Genomic DNA, 25,018 nt, shown 5'->3' with positions numbered 1-25,018 from the left:
CTCCACAATCCCAATCTAACATCGATCATCCATGCTGTTTGATAAATCATCCATGCTGTTCCCATAAATCTCAAACCCTTTCACCATTAAGGTCCTTCCTGGATTCAGCATCTCATCTTTACACAGTAGCATCTTATATAGATTTTTCTATTTTTTCCAAAATCACCAGCCCTTCTCTGCCCCATCTATTTCCAGAAGTTCTACTTGTCATCCAGAAGCAAACCAGATACAAACTGGGATCAGTCTTAATCTACTTTCTACTCAGTTTTAAACCCGGAGCTCAACTAGACTACTACACTTGATTTGATGAGACATTATTGCAGACTTATTTAGGTTACAAGATTTGCCTATTTATAAGAAGATAGAGGTTTTAAGATTTTTATGATGTATTTAGAATAGTACCATTAGTATGTCAGTATGAGCACTTATGCTTATTGAACAACTAGAGGCCCCATGCATGACATTGGTCACTGGGGTGGGGATGGGGTCCCTCAGCCTGGCCTGTGTCCTCTTGTAGTCAGGATCCTTCAGGATATTGTCAGCCTGCTGGAGCGCCACTCAGCCAGAAGCCAAACTCGCTGCTCCTTAGCACTGCCTTGGAGGCCAGAGAGGCTCCGGCCACCACCTCTGTGCTCTCCCGCAGTGACCCACTGGTGGGCCCAGCTCCTGTGGGAGTGCACTGACCACCAGGGGGCAGCTCCTGCATTGAGTGTCTGCCAGCTGGTGGTCAGTGAAGGTGGTAGGGAGCAGTTCATTCATCGGTTCAATCAATTTGCATATTAGCCTTTTATTATATATCAGTGATTGAGAGTGTTTCACATATAGAATGTGTCCAGAAAGGGTTGTAGAAAGAGTTAATGGAAAATTGATCTAAAACTTTCTCCCCTTTACCAAATTATTTTCTACAGCCACTGTGCTGTAAGGTATAGAAAATTAAAATTATAGGAGAGAATACAGAGTCTGATGGCCTGAGTTTGAATTTCATCTTTATGATTTACTGGTTGAGTAATTGTGAGCCAAGTTACTTAGCCTGCATTGGTCTAAGCTTTCTCATCTCCAAACTCAGAATGATAGTACCTACTCCAGAGAACCATGGTGAAGGTTAAATAAGGTTTTGCTGTACTAATACTAATCCTGCACTATGTTTAACACTTTAATAGACAGTGTAATAACATACTGTGCTTAATACACCTTATATATGGGTAATTTTCAATAAAGCAATACATTTATATTATTTCTTATTATTTCATTTTATGAATTTAAAAATAAAAATTATAAAGGCTAAGTGTAGCTCCAAATAACATGATTATTAAGAGACAAAGCTGTGATTAGAATCTAAGCAAAATAACTGGATTCTCTGAGTGTAATCTCTGAACATAATAAATCCACTTCTTTCAATTATCCCTTTGTCCCATTTTAGGTATTAATGTTCTTGAAAGAAAGGAAATGTTAACTATAGAAAACACTAAAGAAATGCAAATCATATAGTCTCTTTATTCCATTTCTAGATAATGTAAAAGACAATATACATACATTTTCTAATATCATCATAATTATTTTTTATATTCCTTAAGCATTACAGTTTAGAAAGACTTTTCAGATGGTGAAATACACATCATATTTCTCATCCCATTGTATTTGGGACAGAAGGGTTATGGGAGAGTTAAAAGAGAGTCTACTTCATTAATTTCAGTTAAGCTTTTTGAGATCATATAACAGCTCCCTTCCAGTCATCTCCAGTCCTATGGTTCTTTAAACATCATGAAATAGGCCTGACTGGTATGGCTCAGTTGGCTGGGTATCATCCCATGCACTAAGAGGTCATAGGTAAGATTCCCTGTCAGGGCACAAGCCGCGGTTGCAGGCTCAGTCCCCAGTAGGGGTTGTGCAGGAGACAGCAGATCTATGTTTTTCATTCATCAATGTTTTCTCTCTCTCTCTTTCCCTCTTCCTTTCCCTCTATCTGTAAAATCAATAAAAACATTTAAAAATAATTATAAATAAGCATAATGGAATGGACAAAGTACTATTTTTACAGTTGGCCCAATTTATTTACAGATAACATGTCCACCTTTATGTCAATGGTATAATAGAATTAAAAAATTGGGTTCCAAAATCCATCTCTCGTGTATATGGATGATATCTTATTTAGAATGCTCCAGGAAGCTTGCATTATAGTATTATAAGATATCTTCTAAATAAAGTGAGCTAAATAAATACAAAGTAATTGTAATGCATAATGTATAAAGAACTTAGATTATCAGTCGATTTCATTTTGTCTTTTTTTTTTAATCAAAAGCAAATACCAATAAAAGTGATTATTTTTCAAGTCATGTGTATTATTGTCTTTTGTAAATTTTCGCCTTTTACCAAGGTTAGTAGTAAGGAGAAGGATGGCTCTTTTTTAATTGAGTAACTATTTCAGCATGATTTAAACTATATTTGGATGAAAAGTGGACATTTTCATAGCCCAGTATTGCATATAGAAATAATGAAATAGCTTTGCTATAAAAATTTTCATTCAATTTCTCCCTAGAATGCGATAACCAAACACCACTTTCATTTTTATAGCTGGGAAAGCAGCAATTTACTGTTGCGAGCTTTTAGCTTTCCAAACCAGCGTAACTCTGAAGCTTCCTACACCCCTCACTGGGCAGAAGGAGCCTGGGAATTCAAAACACAGGCATCATGCATCACCCTCAAAACTTTGCTCAAGTTCAAACTGTTACTTGCATTCATATTGACCCAATAAGATTACTTTTCTTAAAAAGAAAACAGATTGAAGTTTAACTACATTACAACAAAAATAAGCACAAAAAAACAACCAAAGAACCACCAAAAATCCAAAACAACTGAACTTTGAAATGTTATTAAACTATAACATGATGTGTTTGTTTGTTATTGGAGCCCCATGTAAGTTTTGACAAACCATAGCACAAGGATGCCTCTAATAGCAGCCTCAAATGTCAAATCCTAGAGGTGTAGGAAAGGACATTTTTCTGTTCTCTTAAAATACAATGAAAATCTCTCCGAGATATGATGAATCGTCCCACAATGGGATAGGAGAAGAGATTAGTCCAATAGCTGCACTGCATGTCAATGCCAAAATAGGCCATTGATACCTACTTCATAAGAAAGGGTACGTGTTATGTAAGTCATCAAGCTTTCATTGTCTGATTATTCCTAGACTTTTTTAATGGAAAGTTCCATGGAGATCATCAAGTTGAGTTTTCTCATTGTAGACTCTAAAGAAGTACAGTGGCTTACTGAGCTTTGAAAGTAAGAGAGAGGCAGCAGGGGGAGGGGAGTAAGAATCTGTACTCCTACTACTGTTTTTATTTTCTCATGTTTAAGAATGCTACTTTTTGTTTAGACAGATATGCCACAGATCTGTGTGTAGCATTATGTGTTTATGCAGATCAGACCTAGTCTAGAACTAAAGGAACCTGGACATCTAGGACCCCCTTCTAAGATGTCTGCCAAGAATGGGAGTTCAGACCTAGCTGGTTTAGCTCAGTGCACTGAGCATTAACCTGCGAACTGAAGGGTCCCCGGTTTGATTTTAGCCAAGAGCACATACCTTCGTTTCAGACTCTATCCTTGGTCCTGGTGGGGGTGCATGCAGGAGGCAACCAATCAACGTGTCCCTCTCACATCAATGTTCCTCTCTCTCTCTGTTTATCCCCTTCCCTTTCACTCTCTCTAAAAATCAATGGAAAAATATCCTCGAGTGAGGATTAATAACAACAACAAAAAGCATGGGAGCTCAAAGTACTCAAAGATAAGAAAATAAAAATTCCATACTTTAAAGCTATTAATTTATTTTGAAGTGCATTTATTCTATACATGTTTAGATAATAACTACATTTTATAAACAAAGTACTATATATCCAGAATGATAATTACACTACAAAAACAATTTTGAGTTTAGATGCAAAATGTTTAATTGTTTAGAAAAAAAAAATTAAAACCATCCTTATAGGGCTTTAATCTAGTCCAAATTTTCCTACTTAATAACCAAATGTCTCTACAAGGATACATGAGCAGACAAATAAGTAAGGTGGAAGGAATTATTATCCCCAACTTAGGTACGCAAGATGGTGTGGGAGGAAGGGAACACCTATGGGAAAAGAAATCTGAATAGAATGAGCATCAGAATTGGTTTTTAAGAAAAGCTTCAGAATATCTATGAGTAAATGTTTATCCTTTTCATTCATTACAAGCAGGCTCATTTACAAATTCAAACGATGTACAATGAACTAGAACAATTTAGTCTGTTCCTTTGCTTTGTATCCTCAGTAAGCAAAGCACGTGGCCAACTTTAATCTAGTTTTGAAGGTTTTCTGACGCTAGCATTCACTTTGGAAATGAGACTTACCCAAACTTCAAGAAGGAAAGCACTTTGCTCTCTGTCACTATCACCATTTACACATTAAACATCATTTCTCTTTAAATTGATTAGCAACGTTTTATCCTATAAAAACATGTCCCAAAACACTGGAAATCAGATATGCATTGATGTTGAAGTTCCTAAGAGAGAACATGCATTATCCCCATAGTATTATTAGTACACCATTGGCCTGGAAATTGCTGATGTAGTGAACTATAAAACACAAGATAGAAACTGTTCATACAAATCAGTAGAGTTTGAGGTACAAGTAATGAGAAAAAAAGAAAAACAAAGCAAAACAAATAAACATCATAAAGGTTAGTAACCCTTAGAGGAGAGAAACCCAAACTCTCATTTGGGAGAGTAAATGTTTTTGCTCCTGAAACAAAACCATAACTAGAGCAGATTTCTTCCCAAAACCCAGGATAAAAACCCTCACAAAAGAGTTTAAAGGATGACCACATATTATCCATGAAATTAGGTAAATCAACTCCCTCAACATAGCTGGGAAAACTGACTCGACTCTATGTACCTGTCATCTCAGAAAATCAACCCAGGCACATTGACCCAGGAGGCCCCACTCCCATCTGCCAGGTAAAATAACTCACACGGATCAACAGACGCCAAACCAAGTTTCTGGTGTCATGACAATGCACGAGATAACATTTCTAAAGAGCAGTCACCACTCCCAGAATTTATTTTTTTCTGCTCTTTAGAACTACAAATATTTTCATCTAACAGGGCTACCCAAAGCGCGCTGCAATCTTAAAACTACTTTAACCAACCCTGCCTCTCCCCAGCCTTCCCCCCAGTGAGCTACAGAGGTAGGTTCCTGGTAACCTACATCGGAGTGGCACACTTACTATAATTTGCTGTTTGCTATGTGTGAATGCAGTCTTATCCACGCCCCAAGTGGCAGTCCTCCTCTGGGGGGCTGGGTTAGTTGTGGATGTAAAATGTTTATAACATATGCATTTGCATTTTAAAAAAAGTTTCACATTTAAAGCAAGAAGAATAGCAAAACATCATGCTGCCACACATCACCTAGGGGTGTGTTTACAAATTGCTCTGACAACTTCAGAGAAACAATCACTGCCTGTAGGCAGACGCACTCCCGAGTGTGTTTGGAGCAGTCACAAAGCAAGAATCTGAATTTACTCAGATTTTCCAAGAAGCCTTTAATTCAGAATCAGATACAGGCATGCACACATCGTGTGTTTTTAAAGCAGATGATTGTTAAGGAGAATAAGAGAACGAGCCCGTGACAAACATAAACAGCAACACTAGAAAAACAATGTGCTATTTGGATTCTATGCTAAGGTCAGTCAAATGAGTTGGGGATATAACATAAACTCTCCATGGGGATGTAACGGAGGTAATATTATAAGTGCGTCTCAAGATAACCATATACAAAGCTTGTCATTCTTAGGCTCCGATCTTAAACCACAAGACATTATAATAAATGTATATCCATTTCCATTTGATGAATGCATTTGCATAGCAACAAACAGATGAACCTCACAGCACATCCACGCAAAATGTGCTGATACAATAAAGGGGAGGGGGATAAAATAATCTCACATCAGTATGAATTAAATGCCTTCCATATAAGCAGACATACCAATTAAAAACCTTTCATTTTCTCAGTTTTGGTTCTAACATTTCAATATAAAGTGTTGCTTATAGTTTTAACATTCTTTTGCTGTGAAAACATTGAAACTTACAAAAAGTTCATCTTATTCATCGTTTCTACATTGAACAACTTGCCTCTCGTCAGTCTATCCCAGAGTTACATTTCTCGGCTTTCCTTTCCAGTGCCTTAAGAAATTTTTATTGCAAAAACAGAAAATGTTTAGAAGTCACTAAAAAGCGCTCCCTTACCTTCTAAACCTGCTTCAATCAGCCCAAATTGTTCCAATAATTTAACAAAAAGCACAATGACGATCAGAACTGCTATCATTTCAAGCCCTTCCAAGTTCATGGTCAGCTAGGTCATGGTCCGATAGCAGCCAGTGAGAAGTGCCTGTCTGCCTGGCTTTCTTTGTAAAGCCATTAAACTACATTAAGAGGCTACTGCCAGAGGAATAGGGGAGGAGGAGAGCCGGAGAGAGCAGAGAGAGCGGAGAGAGCGGAGAAGAGAGAGAGAGAGAGAGAGAGAGAGAGAGAGAGAGAGAGAGAGAGAGAGAGAGAGAGAGAGAGAGAGAGAGAGAGAGAGAGAGAAGAGGTGATGAGATGGAGAGGCTGAGAGAAAAGGCGTGAATGAGAGAAAATGCATTCATCCTGTCTACAGTAGCAGAGGCCAGAAGTAGCAGCCGGAGAGTCAGCCTGTCGGAATCATTTGCTTGCTGGGGGTTGTCACTCTTACAAAGAGAGACAGCCACGCATGAAGTAACACGCAGATCACCCGAAGACCCGGAGGTCACCAGAAGGTCTCCAGGTTGCGTGACGTGTGGCAGTGATGGCTAGGTGGCCCCCGGTCCAGCGAGCCCCCTGCCCGTGCTGCTGGTGGCTTTGTTGGGCTGCTCAGTTGCCTTGGAAACGGAAACTAACCAAGGCTGGACTCCTGCTGCAGACAGGGACCAGAGCATGGGTCTTGAAATAAACCTGAAAACGCCGAGGGGCGGAGTATCAGCTTGAATTCAGCTGCTTCAGAAACACTGGTTACTAGTTAGGAAAAGTGAACCTTGTATTTTGTCCCCACTAGGTGAGCACAGAGAGAAATAAATAGGCTTAAGGGAGTCGTGCATACTGACCTTCTTTGCAATGAGCTGCCTAGGGCACAGTCATTGTGAACTAATATTCTGGTTTGAAGAGTTGCTATTGTACAGTTTCAAAGGACAGGCATAATAAACTATCGTAGTAAGGATTCGTAACATTTGTAAAACTTATAGCAGCTGCCTTATGCATTAGTTCGTTTCCATTCCATACACCAAAATATATACTTTATTTTTATAGTGTGTGCCTCCTATGTTTTGTTTTTTAATAATGTTTGATTTAAGTAAATTTGGAGCCACAGAAATTTTTGAAGGAAAAAAAAAGAATTGGAAATAAAACTTTGTTTGGAGTTTCCTTCTTTATCTTGCACAATCATTCACTCCTTCCCACCAATAGATCAGGCCCACCTTAAAATACAGAATTAAAAAAAAAGTCTTATAAAGCATCTCAGAAAGCCAATTCAAGTTTCTAATTTCATGGATGAGCAAACTGAGGACCAAGGAAGAGGAGGAAAGACCAGGCAAAGGCAGCTCAGGCTACAGTGCAAGCATCGAGGTGGGGCAGTGTAATGGTTCTGGGTATGACTCCAGCGCTAGGATGCCTGGATTCAGGTCTAGGACTTCTTAGCAGCTGCTTGACCTTGGGAAAGTTACTCAACATCTCCATGCCTTAAAGTCGTCATCTGTAAAAGGGGTACGATAATAGCACTTAGCTCAGTGGACTGTTGAGGTAATTGAGTAATAATTTCACAACAGAATGAGTGCTTACTAATAGCTTTTTTTCCCCTTCACCTGAGGATATGTTTTAAAGAGAGGGGAAGGAAAAGAGGGAGAGAGAGAAACACTGATGTGAGAGAAAAATTCCATTGCTTGCCTTCTGTATGTGCCCCAACAGGGGATTGAACCAACAAGCTAGGTATGTGCCCTGACCAGGAATCAAACCACAACCTTTTGGTGTATGAGACAATGCTCCAACCAAGCACCCCAGCCAGGTCTAACTGTCATTTTTGTTTTTGTTTTGTTTTGTTTTATTTTTTTTTAAGTCTCTCTGTGCTGTATTGATTCCACACATGGTTACCAGGGTAATTATTCTGAGACTCAGCACTCAAATTGTCATTCTCTTAATCAAATACTTTCAATGGCTCCCTATTTTCCTACTGAATAAAATCAAAGCTCCTTTCAACAAGTATCCTAATTTCTCCCTCATCTGATGTCAGCTTGAGGGCTGTGCCTCATCAGCCCTACATCTGTCCATTCACTCTGACAGCTCAGCTTCCTTTCCACGGACTCATTCAGCGCTTGTGCATCTCCAGTCATTGTTCAACGTAGTGTATCTACTTGAAAAATCCTTTACACACCATACCTGCCACATAAGTTTCTAAAAGGTGTTCATGAAACATCCAAGCAGAATTAGAGAAACATCCCCCATTTTTTTAAATAGTAATTTTTCCACTTACGATACATTAAAACTACTTGGGTGCAATTATTCACACATAAGGATACTATTCTAGAAGGCAGAAATCATGCCTTTCTTTCTTTCATGTTCCCCACATGCCTCCATGGAGGACACATCATACTTCGCAGATCTATGATTCCATATGCTTGTTGGATAACAAGTCACCGCTAATTATATAATTACCACATACCAGATGTTTCACATACATTGCTTTTCCTGTTAGCCTCTCTGAAATTATGTATAATTAGGTAAGATTTACAGGGAAACACTAAGCCTCAGAGAGTTTAACAAGTAACCTCAAGGTCCTGCTGCTGGTGAGTGAGGGATGGGATCAAGAATCAAACACTGATCTGTTCAACTCAAAACCCATTCTTCTTCTCATAATTCCACAGAGCTTCAATGAAATTAAATCTCCAAACTGGCATAAATATTTATCTGTCCAGGAATGAAGTGTATGACCAAATTGATCCTCCCAAACTGCTTTATGACATTCTAATTAATCCATTAACTCCTGTAACTTTGCAACATGAGAAAATTCCAAACTAGTAGTTAATGAAATTCATGAATCCTCCTGCCCACTTATTCACAAGATTATTAATGCTTAAATGCACACCAATCTCTAGTCTCCAGAAGGGATTCTTTTTGTTTTTCTACTCCAAGGGAGTCCTTGATCTTGCCCCAGAAATGAAAGTCAATGATCAGGTCCTTTGTATTCACATTTAAAGTTGATGTCATAGCAACCAAAGCAAAAATAAACAAATTGGACTACATCAAACTAAAAAGCTTCTGCTCAGCTAAGAAAACAGTCAATGAAATAAAACTGCAGTCTATAGAATGAGATAAAATATTTTCAAATTATATATCTGACTAGAGGTTAATATCCAAACTATATAAAGAACTCACACAAGTCAATAGCACAAAATCAAGTAACTTGATTTAAAAATGGCCAAAGGTCATGAATAAACTTCTTTCCAAGAAGACAGAAAAAAAGGACAACATGTATATAAAAAGTTGTTCAGCATCATTAAACACAGGGAAATGCAAATCAAAACTACAATGAGATAGCGCCTCACACCTATTGGAATAGCTACATGACAGAAGGTGATTTGACTTTGGGTAATGGGCACACAATGCAATATGAAGATCATACATCACAGAATTGTACACTTGAAACCTACACAATCTTATTAACCAATGTCATCCCAAAAAATTTAATAAAAAAGATAAAAGATAAATGTTGGGGAGATAGTAGATGAGAGGAAACCTTTATGAATTATCAGTGAGAATTTAAATTAGTGCCACCATTATGGAAAACAATGTGAAGTTTCCTCAAAAAATTTTAAATAGACTTACCTCATAATTCAGCAAACCCTCTTCTGGGTATATATCCAAAAAGGACATGAAATCAGTACTTCATAGAGATACATGTCCTTTTATGTTTATTACATCATTACTCACAATAGGAAAGATATGGAAAGAACCTGTTGATGGGTGAATGAAGAACACACACACACTGGAATATTATTCGGCCTTTAAAAAGAAGGTGATCCTGCCCTGCCTGATTTGGCTCAGTGGATATAACATCGGCCCGCAGACTGAAGGGTTTGATTACAGTCAAGGACACCTGCCTGGGTTGTGAGGTCAATCCCCAGTGGGGGGCATGTAGGAGGCAGCTGATTAATGATTCTCTCTCATCATTGATATTTCTATCTCATCTTCCCTCTCTCTTCCTCTCTGAAATCAATAAAAATATTTTTTTTTAAAAAGAAGGTGATCCTGCTACTTGTGACAATATGTATGAACCTGCAGGGTATAATGCTAATGAAAATAAGCCAGGCACAAAGAGAAAATACTGCATGATCTCACTTATATGTCAAATCTAAAAAAAGTTAAATTCATAGATGCAGAGAGTAGAATGGTGGTTACAAAGGGAAGAAAGGTAGAATAAATGGAGAAATTTTGGTCAAAGTCTGCAAAGCTGTGGTTATGTAGGCTGAATAAGTTCTAGAGATTTAAAGTAGAGAATGCTGACTATAGTTAATAATATGATAGCATATGCTTTAAATTTGCTAAGATAGATTTCTTGTGCTCTCATGACCAAAAAAGGGTTAACTATGTGATGGGATGGATATGTTAATGAGCTTGTCTATATTAAACATTTCACTATGTAAATACATATAAAATATATTGTACGCCTTAATATATGTACAATTTTTATTAAAACAAAGTTGCTGTTGCTGTTTTGAGAAGTGGATGTAGGCATGTTGCTAGTGAAAAGCCCAGAGTGAGGTCTTTCCACCGCGTCTGAATGTTACACTATGGGTTCCCTTGGAGCTGAACAGTCCTTCCTTGGGCTTGAGAGACTTCCTTTCTGATGGTTTACCTACTAAGCTTAGGCCTTTCCCTTATTGTTTCCTTCTAGATCACTCCATCAATAAGCGATTTTAGGTTGGTTTTGACTCCAAAATCCCCATTACATCGAGGCTATTGCTCACTGCACTGTGTAGAACACCATGGCTTCCCGGGACCCTCTAATCTCCACCCCTCTGAGCAAGTGCCACTTTCCTCCAAAGCACTGTCATGTTATAAATATAGCATGTATAATTATTTACTCACTAGTATCCCATTGCAGGAAGATTCCTGCAATAGGGCTTCCTGCTGTGCTCTCCCCCCCATCCCACCTGCTTCCCTTCCTTCTCCCCTGCCCCACTTGCTTGCTTCTCCACAGCTTTGCTCCCTTCTGCAGTGCTTATCTTCTTTCTACCCTGTGTTGATATACAAATTAACCATCAGCTTGGTTGGGTTAATTTGCATACTCACCCTGATTAGCTGTTGGGCGTGGTTTGGGCATAGCAAATGTGTGGTTAATATGCATATTACTATTTTATTAGGTAGGATTTGTCTGATATCTTCTCCTGTTTAGAATATAACCTCCTGCCTATAAAAACAAAGATTTTTTTTAAAATCTATATTGTTCACTGGGATAGCCTTGAACTTAGAATAGTGCCTGGCACACAAAAGGCAGGGACTAGCTGTTGTATGAAAGTGAACCTGATACTGTCACCTAGCCTACAAAGTCACCTGCTCTCACGTTTCTGCCAGGACCTCGCTTCTTGTTATCTAGAGTTCCAGGTCTGCCTGTGGAACCTGGGGAGGTCTCGGCTCCCTTTCTTAGGAGGCCAGTGCTGAGGAAGCCAGCACAGCAGCACAAGTGATCCTGACACCTCTCTTTAAGGTGAGCCATGAGCACTCCCCACTGGGACGTGGTGGTCGTATTCTTCTCTCGGAGTTTAATGTGATTGTAATTTGTAGTTATTGATGATGCCACCAAGAAAAGCAACATAAGGAAGGCATCAGGGCGGGTCTCCCTGGCCAAAAATCCTGCACACCACTGGTGAGGAGGATGAGAAGGACCATGGAGAACACTCACGCCTATCCTTTGATTTTCATCTGAAAGACTATTGCAGTCTAAATAAGCAGAGTGGCTTTATCAATAACTCTTAGCTTTCAGCCATAGCTTAGAATCAAAATAAAGCATTAATCTGATGTTTTTCTGCTCTATAGAGCCTGGCATTCCCTTTTTAAAGACAAATACCAGAGAGACCGCTAGAAAAAAGAGACCATATCTTTGACCTCCCTCAGGTTACTTGAACTTCCTAAACCTCAGTTTGCTGGTCTTCAAAATGGGACCAATATACCTTCCTGAGAATGTTGTGAGGATTATGTGCTATAGCATTTATAAATGACTCCTGGGCTTCCCAAAGTACATACTTTGCCAAGCATTGAGCTAAGGACACCGGCTGTCCCATCATCACAGCCATTCTTTGAAGAAGGTAAAGATCTTAATTCTCATTTTACAAATGAAGAAATGGGAGCTTGGGTAGAGTTAGAAAATTGCCCATGTCCCAAAGCATCAGGCATCCTCCCAGGAGTCCCAGATTGCAAAAAGTCACAGGCCAGGCTTAGGGACCACACTGGTGGACAAATGTGGGCCTCTAGTAAAAAATATATAAAAATAAAATTTTAAAAAATTAAAGAAGGTCCAACCAAGTAACTTTGGGAGTCACCCAGGCTCTGCAGCTACATGAAGTCTCTCTTGGCCTGTCTCCAGAAAAATGAACATACCCATTTACAGACATTTTTACTCTTGCACTTCAGAGCTTATTGCTAAAGTGGAGGTTATTCAAGATCACCAGTTACTGAAAGAAGTAAACCCATTTATACTTTGTTTTCAGTAATATGGCTTTTGGAAGAAAAAAACAATGTTTTCTTCTAAAATGAGAGGTGAGGCTGCCCTTTCATGAGCGGAGACAGGGTGCAAAGAGATTGTAGTTATTCATGTCTTTTTGATTCCAGATTGGTGATGGCATTAAAGGGTGAGGAAGATGAAGGGGATGGACTAGAGAGCTCTCTCCTCCCTCAGTTTCAGAGCATTAAGTAGTTGGTCTGGTCTAAAATGAAACCAACTAAAATTTCATTTATTTATTTCTGATTATTTTTTTCATTTATTCCTTTGTTAAATTTACGGTCCAGGTTCTATACAAGATGGTATGGATGATAAAAACCCTATCTCAAGTCTTTACAAAGCTTAAAAATCTATTAAAACAACATTTTAATGATAACAGCTAATTTTTGTAGCATAATTACTGTTTGACAGATTAATAAGCACTTTGTTTGTATTCTTTTATTGCATCCTCCCATAAATCCTATGAGACAGGAACCATTATCAGTCTCATCAGCCACCTATGCATTGAACAAGGGGAAATTGAAGGACTGACTACACCAGAAAATATCCAACCCAAGATGTAAACTCAGGGCTGACTCCATACGTCTTGATCAGATAGTGCTTTAGATATAATTGCAAGCCACTACTATCCACAGAAGCATCTGCCAAAAAGCCTTTGAGGGAGTATGGAAAGTACCATTGGAGTGGGATATCCCACTTGGGCTGAGTGGCAGTGGGAAGTACAAGAATGGATCCATACAGGTAAAAAGTGGCAATTTTTTAAAAATAGCAACAGCAGACTGCATTACATGACCAGTGGAAAATAAGACTAGACTAGCCAGAGAATTTTCCCAGCACCTGGAAAACACTCAAATCCATCCATATCACTTGCCCCAAAGCCCCTAAGAAGTCTCTTTCCCTCCATCTCTCATTCTGACACAAAATGAGCATCAGGTGCCTGTCTCTAACTCATTCCCCTCCTTTGGCAGCCACTCAATCCAAGTAGAAGCCTGGCTACATCCTCTGATTGAGAGAATAGGGAGGATATTTTGGCCCTTCTAAATGAATTTCAAAATAAAACCAAACAGTAAGGCATCCAGTGAAAAATGTGTTTTGATAACAATGAGAAGAAATAGGGGCCCACATTTATTATGCAAGTGGCAGACAACGAAGAGGCTAGTAGCACACTTGGTTTCAAATCTTCGGTCTCCTATTTCAGAGCGTCATGATTTTGAGCAAATTGCTGAGATGATTCACACAAAGCACTTAGAACAGAGGCTGTGACATTGTAAATGCTCAATAAGTGGTACCTATTATTGTTATTACTTATTGAGCCCTTGCTACACATCACACACTGTTCTAATTGCTTTACATAAATTATATAGATAAATCTCTGGAACTAGTCCATTAGCTAAATACTATTATTATTCCCAGCCACCTCATGGATAGGAGTAGGGTATCTTCAATTACATTGGGAATCTGAAGAAAACGCATTGCTCACATCCACAAAGTTTACCACCATCTTCACCACAAATAACATAAGAAAATTCATTCACTTTAATGACTTAATTTTAAATTGATCTTCTTATGAAAAATGCAAATCTAGGTATCCCTGTTTCAAAGGGAAAAAAATTGTAAATACCATTGAAATAACTTCTCTGGGCATTGGTTTTTGAGAACATCTTAGTCATATTCCATTCTGGAACAGTAGATTCAGGTTCAACTGGGGTTTCAGTATCTCATATCCAAGGATATATTCCATTGCTCCATCAGTCTCATCAGCCGCCACTGCATCACACTCAACCTTCCTTGAGTACAGTATTCCCTACGGTAAGAAAGCAACACTATACCAGGCTTCACCAGGCAACCTTTGTCCTCAGGATAAGTAGCAAAAGCAACCGGCTCGGTGGCTAAAGGGAATAAATCGAGGGTCAATAGGCAGCGAATCATCTATCTTTTGGATAGATATAGAGACAATAAAGCAACAAGCAGACTGTCAATTTACAATGGGGAGGGGAGGGAGATCTGGGGGAGATAATAGATCAATCGAAGGACTTGTATACATGCATATAAGTACAACCAATGGACATAAAACTCTGGGGAGGGAGGGTATATATGGGAGGGAGGGAGGGAGGCAAAAAAAATCAATAAAATATATTTAAAAAAGTAGGCAGCGAATCAGAAACACTTCAAAGCTACTTCAGGGCATTCTTATAGGATTAAAGATAAATGGGGCTAGGTTATAAATAAAAGCAATATCAACCAGCACTGGCAAGAAAGAACAGAGAACTCAAACTTTTTTTTATATATATATATAATACATATGTAAAATAAGTACATATGTCTTTCCTAGTGGTGCTGAAAATTTAGAGTACATTAGACTTACCTAGATATTGGAGAAATTAATATTTAGACCTCCCCCAAAGATTCTGACTTAGTAGGTCTTGAGAAGGGCCTATGAAACTCTTTTTTATTAAATCAAACATTCCAATGCAGGGCCTCTCTGGACCACACCACGAGAAACACTGCATTAATCCACTCACAGGCTCTCACCCAGCAGGTAACACAGCCTCCAGGGAGACATGTCCCCAGCTTATTAAAAACTAGCCAAGAGTCACACATTTTCTAAACTTGACATGGTTAAGACAGACAGGAGCTCCATCGGTTTCTCCAACTTTTCTAGAAAGGTTTTCTTCTCCAAGAAGTAGGATATTTTTTTAGTTGCTGGTGAACAGATACACATTTCCATTCTATGTTTTCAAAGTGGTTTGTTTTTTCTTTTTAATTTGTTGGGGTGTCACTGGTTAACAAAAGTATACAGGTTCTAGGTGTATAGTTCTGTAACACATCATCTGTACACTGTATTGTGTTCACCACCCCAAGTCTCCATCCATCAGTATTCATCCCCACTGTGCCCTCCATTTCCCCCTTAGCAATTACCACAGTGTTTTCCATGTCCATGTTTTTCTTTCTATTGTTTTTTTTTTTTTTTTCAATCACTCCACCCCCTCTCTCAGCCCCCACAATAGCTGTCAGCCTGTCACTATTTTGCTTGTTACTTAATTATGTTCATTAGAGTCCTCATATAAGTGCTTGTCTTTATCTGGCTTATTTCACTTATCATCATGTTCTTCTGATCCATCTAGGCTGTTGTAAAATGTAAAATTTCCTTCTTTTTTTTACAGCTGAGTAGTATCCTATTGTGCAAACGCACCACAAAGTTTGTATCCATTCACATACTGATGGACACTTGGGTTGCTTCCAAATCTTGACTATTATAAACAATGCTGCAGTGAACATAGGGGTGTGCACATATTCTTTTGAATCCATGTTTCAGTTTTCTTTGTATACATTTCCAGAAGAGGGATCACTGGGTCTTAAAGCCATTCCATTTTTAATTTTTTGAAGTAATTCTATACTGCTTTCCACAATGGCTGCACCAATCTGTATTCTTATGAACAGTACAAAGTGCTTTCTGATGATTCATTTTTAAATGGAGATAGGACTACGAACCTTTCTGCACTTCTCTGCATTGCTCCATGTCCTAGCTCCCGCCTTGAATCTATCCCTGGAACAGCCTATTTTTGGCTCCAGATGTAATCACTTAAGTGAGGGACAACACTGATACTCAGCTATCTTAACAACCAAGCAAAGTAAAATAAATAGCAATGATGGATGCCAATGTTCAGATGTGTGAAGCTGATTTAGATAAAGTATATATTTCAGTTTGAGATGCAATAAATAAAAATAAAAAATAAAAATAGAAACAGTGGCCACATGGAGCCCTTTCCCAATACTCTGCCAGAGAGAATCTTTATCTAAATTGATACTATATAAGTAACAGAAGACACAAAGTTGTCTGATGCATAATTCATATATTATAAAATCATGTAAGACTCAAATAATTGAAATAAGAGTTAGTTAGGTGATCATTATACCAGGGCAATTTCTAAAGATTTTAGTCCTGCTTAATATAATAGAATTCTTAGTTGCAGATGTATATATTTAACCATATTTATTTCAAATATTTTCCTTCCAACAAATTATACCTCATTACATTCGACATGTTATACTTCCTCATATACTTCCTCATTATAATAGAGTATATTTTTTTATTTTGTTTCAATAAATACAAACTATGTAAAGTTATACAGAACCATTTACTTGACAATTATTCATGATACTTATATGTTGTAGCTTAATGACTAACAACTGTAACTTAATCACTTTTTAATAACCTTGCTTTCAAAAGGAATATTTAAAATAGAATGCTATAATATTTTTGTAATGCTAGAACCAAATTTTGCATTATAATTAAGCTTATGTTTTATGTGAAACACACACATAAGACTTGCTGCTAAAAGGACCACACTGAAAAGAAAAATTATAATCAACACAATGGAAATGCAATTCATTAAATAACACAAAATGGCGTCAAAGCAGGGGTCCTCAAACTTTTTAAAGTGGGGGCCAGATCACGGTCCCTCAGAGACCTGGAGGGCCGGACTATATGAACTACTAATTCCTACTGTAACACCTCGGCTGCGCTCACTGCCCAAAAAACCTGGCGGGCCAGATCAGACTCCTCTGCGGGCTGCATGTGGCCCGCGGGCCGTAGTTTGAAGACCCCTGAGTTAAAGCTTAACTTATAGATAATTGAAGGTATAGTGTATTACATTTACATAGAGAGTCATGAGCAGATCAAAACTATTTTGAAGGATCATCAAAATGAGCCAGGAAAGCATGACCTGCTTTGGGTTTTTTGTTTGTTTGTTTGTTGTTTTTGTTGTTGTTGTTATTTTTATTTATTTCAGAGAGGAAGCGAGAGGGAGAAATAGAAACATCAATGAAGAAAGAGAATCATTGATCAGTTGCTGCCTGCACAACCACTACTGAGAAACAAACCCACAACCCAGGCATATGCTCTTGTCTGGAATCAAACCTGAGATCCTTCAGTCTGCAGGCCAACCCTCTATCTGCTGAGCCAAACTTGTAGGGCACCTGCTGTTTTGATTACAGAGAATGGCACCTCCCTGGATTGTGGCATTAGTATAGATAATGGTTTTCTACCACTGCATAGCAAACTGAGTAACTTAGAACAACACAAACTTAATACTTCACACTTTCCATATAGATGAAGAGTCTGTTAGTGAGTCCTCTACTAAGGTTAGTGAGTCCTCTACTAAGGCTAAAGTGAAAGTGTAGGATGTGACTATGATCATAGCTGAAGCTCTGTGCCCTCTTCCAAAATATTTGGTTGTTCACAGAACTTATCTTTGTAGTTATATGACTGAGGTCCCTGTACTCTTGTTAAATGTTGCACAGTGACCATTCTTATTATCTAGAAGTTGCTCCTAGTGCCTTGCCCTCTGTATAACATGGCACTTTGCTCCATCAATGCCTGTAGGAAAATCTCTCCTATTTCCCAAGTCTCTGTAAGCTTTTTGCAGGGAGTACATGGTTAAGCCAGTTTCACTTAAATAGGCTCCCTTATGATGATTAGGGACCTTAATTACAGCTGTCAAAATTACTTTTGCCATTTACAGTATAGCACTTTTGCCAAATATAGTATAATTATAGTAGTTGTATCTTACCATAGCTACAAGTTTTACTTATACTCAAAGGAAAGGGGATTTACAGGGTATATACATCAGGGCATGGAATCTTGGGGCCACCTTAGAATTCTGCCTACCACAATATATTTCTACTTTTAACTGCTAATAACACACCAGGTGTCCTCTGATTATAGAATGCTGAAGAACAATTTTATTTTATAATTTTTTTCCAAACTAAGTTTGGGATCTATTAGGCTTCTGAATGCATAAGAGCCAACACACAGATTTGAAGTCCTGGAATGGAATCTGTCCACCACCCACTTGTAGTATCAAGAGGAAAAACATTGGCAAGAAAAAGGCATGTTTGTCAACTTGGCACTTGATTGCACATTGACCAGCTGGCTTCACCCATTAAAGTATATAAGGCAAAGAGAACAATCTTGCAAAGGATGAAGAGTTGCCTGTCTAGGGCCCTGACACAAGAGCTTTCAGATTCCTTGCCGAAACCGGTTTGGCTCAGTGATAGAGCATCGGTCTGTGGACTGAAAGGTCCCAGGTTCGATTCCGGTCAGGGGCATGTACTTTGGTTGCGGGCACATCCCCAGTAGGGGTGTGCAAGAGGCAGCTGGTGGGTGTTCCTCTCTCATCGACGTTTCTAGCTCTCTATCTCTCTCCCTTCCTCTCTGTAAAAAAATCAATAGAAAAATATTAAAAAAAAAAAAAACCAAAAAACAAGAGCTTTCAGATTCCAATCATTCTAGTGCAGATTCTCCCTATATATTTTTTCCTATTTCTTTTAAAAAATATATATTTTATTGATTTTTTACAGAGAGGAAGAGAGAGGGATAGAGAGTTAGAAACATCGATGAGAATGAATCATCGATCAGCTGCCTCCTGCACACCCCCTACTGATATGTGCCCACAACCAAGGTACATGCCCCTGACTGGAATTGAACCTGAGACCTTCCTGTCTGCAGGCCGACACTCTATCCACTGAGCCAAACCGGTTTCGGCTCCTATTTCTTATAGTAATAACAACTGTACCCTAGCTCTGTTCTCACCAAGGTTGTGACTGACTTAGAAATATCTTTTTACTCCTATCATAATAGGTCATAGTGGAATCATCACTTGGGCACAAATACTAATATAATACTTCACTAATTATAGAGCTTTGGGCAGATACCGTCTCTTAGCCTTACTCACCTCTCCTATATAAAAAACAAACAAACACACACACACAAAAACACCACATAATAATAATACTTCGGAGCTGTTGTGTTGACTTAAAATAAGTGACACACTAAAATAAGTACCAAGTGAAAACATGAATCGTTCTTATTATTGCTCCCAAGGTGTAGCCAGAATCTAGTTCCGTGTCTGCCCTATAATATCCACTCCACATGTGGCTGCTAAAATGCAAAGCCTTTCATCTTCTCTGACCTACCCTCAGTCTACATTGTTGTCCGAGTGATAGGAACATATTTTCCAGTTTCAATGTACCTCACTGACTACAGAATGAATTTCCAAACCATGGCAAGGCAAGGATCCCTCCCAAAACTCCAAGAAGTTTTCTGGCCTCATTTCCCAATAATCCATCTTTACACCCTTGGTTCCAGTCATGCTGAACTACTGCTAGAGCTAATATGCCAGACTGATTTATCCAACTGCTTCTTTTTTCCTTCTGAGGAATTCTTATATATCAGTTGAAATATTTCACTTGGGTGGGGTCTTCACAAGCTTCTATCCCCAACTAGACAAGATTAACCCACCTTTGTTCTGCTTTTACTTATCTCACCTATAATTCCTGTGAGATTTATGAGCTAGTTGACATAACTACCTTCTTTATGAAACTATGAATTATAGAGAGGAGGGATCATATCTTATTTAGCTTTTCGGCCTCAGTATTTATACATGTGCCTGGAATACACTAGCTGATCAGTAAATGTTACAATAATGAAGAAGAAATGAAAGGCAAGAAGTAAAAAGGGAAGAAACTAATGGCGTGCTATCTATAGGGCACAAAGAGGGTTTAAGCCTAATGCATAACTCTCCAACAAAGAATCACCAAGCCTACCATCCCACCATTAATGATTAAATTTTCCACATTAAGCTTTCCAAGTGTCCCAAAAATAATTTATAAGAAAACACTAATCACTAACACCCTGGTGTGAAAGAGTTTGTTCATCACTTTTGTGCAAAAAAAAGTGAGACATTGGCAACCTGGTAACTTGATACCTGATGGCACTGACGCATGAAGGAGAAAATATTTTAAGAGCCAGTTTCTTGGGAAGTACAGAAGCTTATCCAATAGAATAACTAGTTGAACTAGAAAGTCCAGAGTAATTCAAAAGTAATGAGAACATCTAAAATAACCCAGAGGTTATAAGGCAATCACTATTCTGCAATAGTGGGACTTTCTGTTTTCTATTAATTTATCTCAGTATTAAACATTCAAATTTACTCTATTAAAATAACTTACTACCCACCACATTGATGGGTGCAGCCTCCCAAATTACTAAACCAACTTTATATAAGTTGGCTTCTGTGTTTTGTAACAACTGACTCAGGGTTTCATGTATTCCCCTTCTTTAGGGACACAGACTGCCTGGCATAATATTCTCAAAGGTAACATAAATTTGTTCTTATGAGCTGCTCTGGCCCTCACACTCCTTAAATGGTCAATCATTCAAGAGACAATGGACAGGTGGTTCTGTGTTTTTTTCAAATGCTTGTCATTAACAAGAGAAGAAAAACTGACATCTGCTCAGGGATATTGAATATTTCATAATTTTTTTTACAGTATCTTGGATTTGATCAAACTCTCAATTCACATGCCACCTGTCTTGTTCTTAATTTTTAAAGTCTGATGAGTTTAACATAGAAGTACTCAACACATTTTGATTAATGAACATAGAAATCATTTTAATGAATTAACATAAAATTATAAAAAAAAATGTATTTGTTATTCAGAGTTCCAAAATCACTATATCATTTTTTTCTGACTCACTTTCCTTTGGGGGAAAAAACTCTCTATATAATAGTGTGAGGCTATGACACACATTGACCACCAGGGGGAAGATGCTCAATGCAGGCACTGTCTCCTGGTGGTCAGTGTGTCCACAGCCAACCTCCTAGGTCAGCCAACCTCCCGCAGTCCCCCCACCACTCCACCCACCCCTGGCTGGCCAGCACTAATCACCCCAATCAGATCTGATCACCTGTCAGACCGAGGGACCCCACCCATGCATGAATTCGTGCACCTGGCCTCTAGTATATCAATAAAATTCATGGGGAAAATCAAATAGGCAAATACTTATTTACATCAACCTTTTTAAAAATAATACCATTATGTAGTACTGAAAACCTGATAAATAAACAATAAGCATCCCTACTGATACCATTTATTTAGCTAGTTATTAATAATAGGAAGGAACGAAGGGAAGGCCAGACTTTATAAGCCTGTTATTTGAGCAGCTTCACCAGGAAGTTGTAATTCATACTCCCTAGGGGACCTCCAACCCAGTTCCTGTAGAATCACCGGGGGAAGGAGTCCAACAAAGAGGAGAAAAAGGCATGCACAGTGCAGTTGGGGTGATATAGGGAAACTATTGCCTGTCACTCAAACCTTGGAACAGGTCATTGTCCAGAATAGGTGGAACCAATGCAAGCCTTCACAAATTTGGGGATATATACATAATTACCCAAACCAAGGCATTTTCTTTCCGTGACTCTTGTGATTCTTGGTTCATGGGGCTCTCTTGTTCCTACTTCCTTACATTCAAGTGTATTGCCTTCATAGCTATGTGGCTCTGAGGACCCCACATGCAATGGACTGAATTGCAACTGGGAACACAAGCTAAGCTAGCTTGATGCTTGACTGGACTCTGATCCAACATGTAATGGAAACTATGGATACTGGCTCTGACACTAGCTCTGCTGAAGCCAAAGCTATACTTCTTTCTTGGCAGGACAAGGGGAAATGGGACCTTGGAGACTCAGAGGTATAATTCCACAGAAATAAAGCTTTTTACTATATTTCATCCTCTCATCTGAGTCTCAGAAAATTCCTTTTCTCAGGATATCACAAGACGCCCACTCATTCTACCAACAAAGGGAGATGAAGACTTCTCTTCATCTGCAACACTACTATATATATATATATATATATATATATATATATATATATATATATATATATATCACAGTGACAGGGTATGAGTATAAAGAACAGAAATAAAGTGCATGTATGTGTGACTATTTACTGCCATAACTTGAGCATCCAAATGGCTCTTCTCTACAGCAAAGCAGAATCAAAAAGTTATGCAGTGGTCCCAATGATGCTGTTCTCGCTCAAACCTTTTAGAGCTCCTGTTTTGGGAATTCTCTTTAAATTCTTGCTGCCATCATGCTCAAATCTTCCGTTCTTATGCACCAGCGAGAAAGGTAGCAAATGGTATTTTAAAAGCCAAATCCTTATTGGTAACCTTTTCTGAGAACGGTGGTTGGGAGTCCTGGAGATGTGATGAGCACCTTGACAGCTGCCAGAGCGTCACATGGTAGCTTCTCTCTCTCACCTCCCCGGGCATGTCATAGTTGGCTAACCAACAAATGTGGGCTCCTGAGGCATGGAGTAAATTAGCCACCACCTGCAGGTTGTTTCCATGAGTATAAAATCATTATAACCTGGCGTCTACCTGAAGCCCATGCGCCCTCACTGCCATTAGTATAAAAAAAAAAAAAAAAAAAACCCTCAAATTTTATCCAACTCACAGGAAAGGCATAGGCCCCTTTTCATCATATTTTGAATGTGTTATGTCTGATAAACAGCATCACACACAATAAGAGAGAGAGAGATGCAAGGGAGTGAGGTAAAATGATGCAGAAGAGACGACTATTTTCCTTTGACTTATTTAGTAAAGGTTCGCTAGGGAAAGAGGTTGAAATCCATAGTGAGAATTAGCCTTTTGTATTATCATTGAATTTCAGTTGTGCACTATCCTTGCTTATATTATCTGGGATAACCAGAATTTCATAGTCTTATTGTAAGTCAAAGAAATCCTAAACATTTCTTGTTACCAAAAATAAAAACAAGCCTCTATAAATCCACTTGGGAAAGGCATCTTAGATTCACCATTCATCTAAGCTCCTGGCTTTGGAAGTTTGAAATGGGATTTTGAAAGGGTCATTTTTATACATATTTTACCAGTTATTTACTTTCATATTTTTGAGACTTGTGCATTGTGTAGCAAAGTACTTGGTTACTGTTGTAACACAAAATAGTGAAAGATAAAATTGTACCAAATTCTGTGTTTTTAAATTTTATTTCTAAAACCCTTCATCTTTCTAGTGCTCAGTGATATATATGCTCAGTAAGTGAAAGTTTATACATGCACTTGGGTTTTATATTGTTACAGAACCTGGACACCAAGAAAAGTTTCTTTTTCTCTTCACGGACTTTATTCTGTGACTTTACAAAGTTAGTAAAATCCTCCTTGAACTTTTATTTTTTCCGGACATAAACACTAAGAGTCATTCAATCAGAAATTATTTACAACAGAACTATACTTAAGTCATCAATAAGCTATGAAGGAAACCCAATATAATTCATCCTGCTAACAATGAAGTCTAGAATATTACTAATTTGATAAGGGCGGTCTGTACCTGGAAAGGATAAAGTATAACTCATAGCAAGTGCCATACCAGGGCAATTTAAAGAGAGATCTTATTAAATAAGTCAGAAAACTGTACACTAAAATTCAGGGAGGTATACATCCTAGTGTGGTACTCAGAACTTGTATTCACATGCAAGAAGAAAAACAAGGAAGAGGAGGGGAGGAGGAGGAGGAGGAGGAAGAGGAGTAGGGGGGGTGAGGAGGAGGAGGGAGGATAAGGAGGAGAAGGAGTAGAAGGAGGAGAGTTGGGGGAGGCGAAGAAAATACTGAAGATAAGTCTAAGGGCAGCACAGTATTGTCAGCTTTCCAAGATCTACCAGGTACTGCTCATTCTTTGCACTTCAGACTGGTTTTGTTGCAAGTATGATTATCTGGTTGCATCTGTATGTAATTATGTAATTGGCTCAATTGTCTTAAGTAAGAACAGACTTAAGAATCAACAAGTCAACAGATGCATGATACACTATGGATGAACCTTTCCTGCAGTGATCTTAAGATACAGTTCTCTTAAAAATATATTTGTATAATCGATTTTAGAGGGTAGAGGAGAGGGAGACAGAAATATGAATTATGAAAGAGAATCATTGATCAGCTGCCTCCTCCACTCCCCATACCAGAGCGTGAGCTCACAACCCTGGCCATGTGCCCTGACTAAAATTGAACTGTGACCTCTGGTTCATAGCTCAACTCTCAAATAACCAGTGCGGCCTGCCTTAGAATCTAGTTTTTAACTAGTTATTCCCTTATATCTAAATCAATAATTACTTCTAGTACCTGCTTCTCAATTACCAGGATTTTTCTTTTTCTTAGAAAGTTCCCAAATGCTGGATGTCCCTCTGGTCTCTGAAGATCTCCTTCTTCTCAGTGTCCCACTGGGGGAAACCAGCTTTTCACCCAATATGAGCCCCACTATCTTGTGCAGAATTCTCCAGTTCCTTGGACTGTGTGGTAACCTGCTAAAAGCCAGTGCACAGAAGACAGTAATGTCCCCATCAAGGTGGATGCC

At 38.5% G+C, this 25,018-nt stretch overlaps 1 protein-coding gene across 4 annotated transcripts in view; it reads right to left on the bottom strand.

The window, feature by feature from the left end:
• The window catches only part of KCNIP4 (potassium voltage-gated channel interacting protein 4), an 899,162-nt gene that overhangs the window by 372,168 nt on the left and 501,976 nt on the right, over positions 1-25,018 (bottom strand). The window contains exon 1 of one of the 4 annotated variants that reach the window (XM_084898605.1): positions 6,272-6,534. The exons of 2 other annotated variants lie outside the window; for them this stretch is intronic. In XM_084898605.1, coding sequence (XP_084754731.1) covers positions 6,272-6,371 — 100 coding nt within the window. In that variant the 5' untranslated portion in view covers positions 6,372-6,534. Of the gene's footprint in view, positions 1-6,271; positions 6,535-25,018 lie in introns of those variants that run through there. One more of the 4 variants, XM_084898609.1, reaches the window with a different exon arrangement.

This window comes from Pipistrellus hanaki (genome assembly GCF_964339955.1).
Source record: "Pipistrellus hanaki genome assembly, chromosome: 1".
NCBI classification, from domain to species: domain Eukaryota; kingdom Metazoa; phylum Chordata; class Mammalia; order Chiroptera; family Vespertilionidae; genus Pipistrellus; species Pipistrellus hanaki.
The sequence above is the reverse complement of the archived record's forward strand: the minus strand, read 5'-3'. Positions and strand labels throughout refer to the sequence as shown.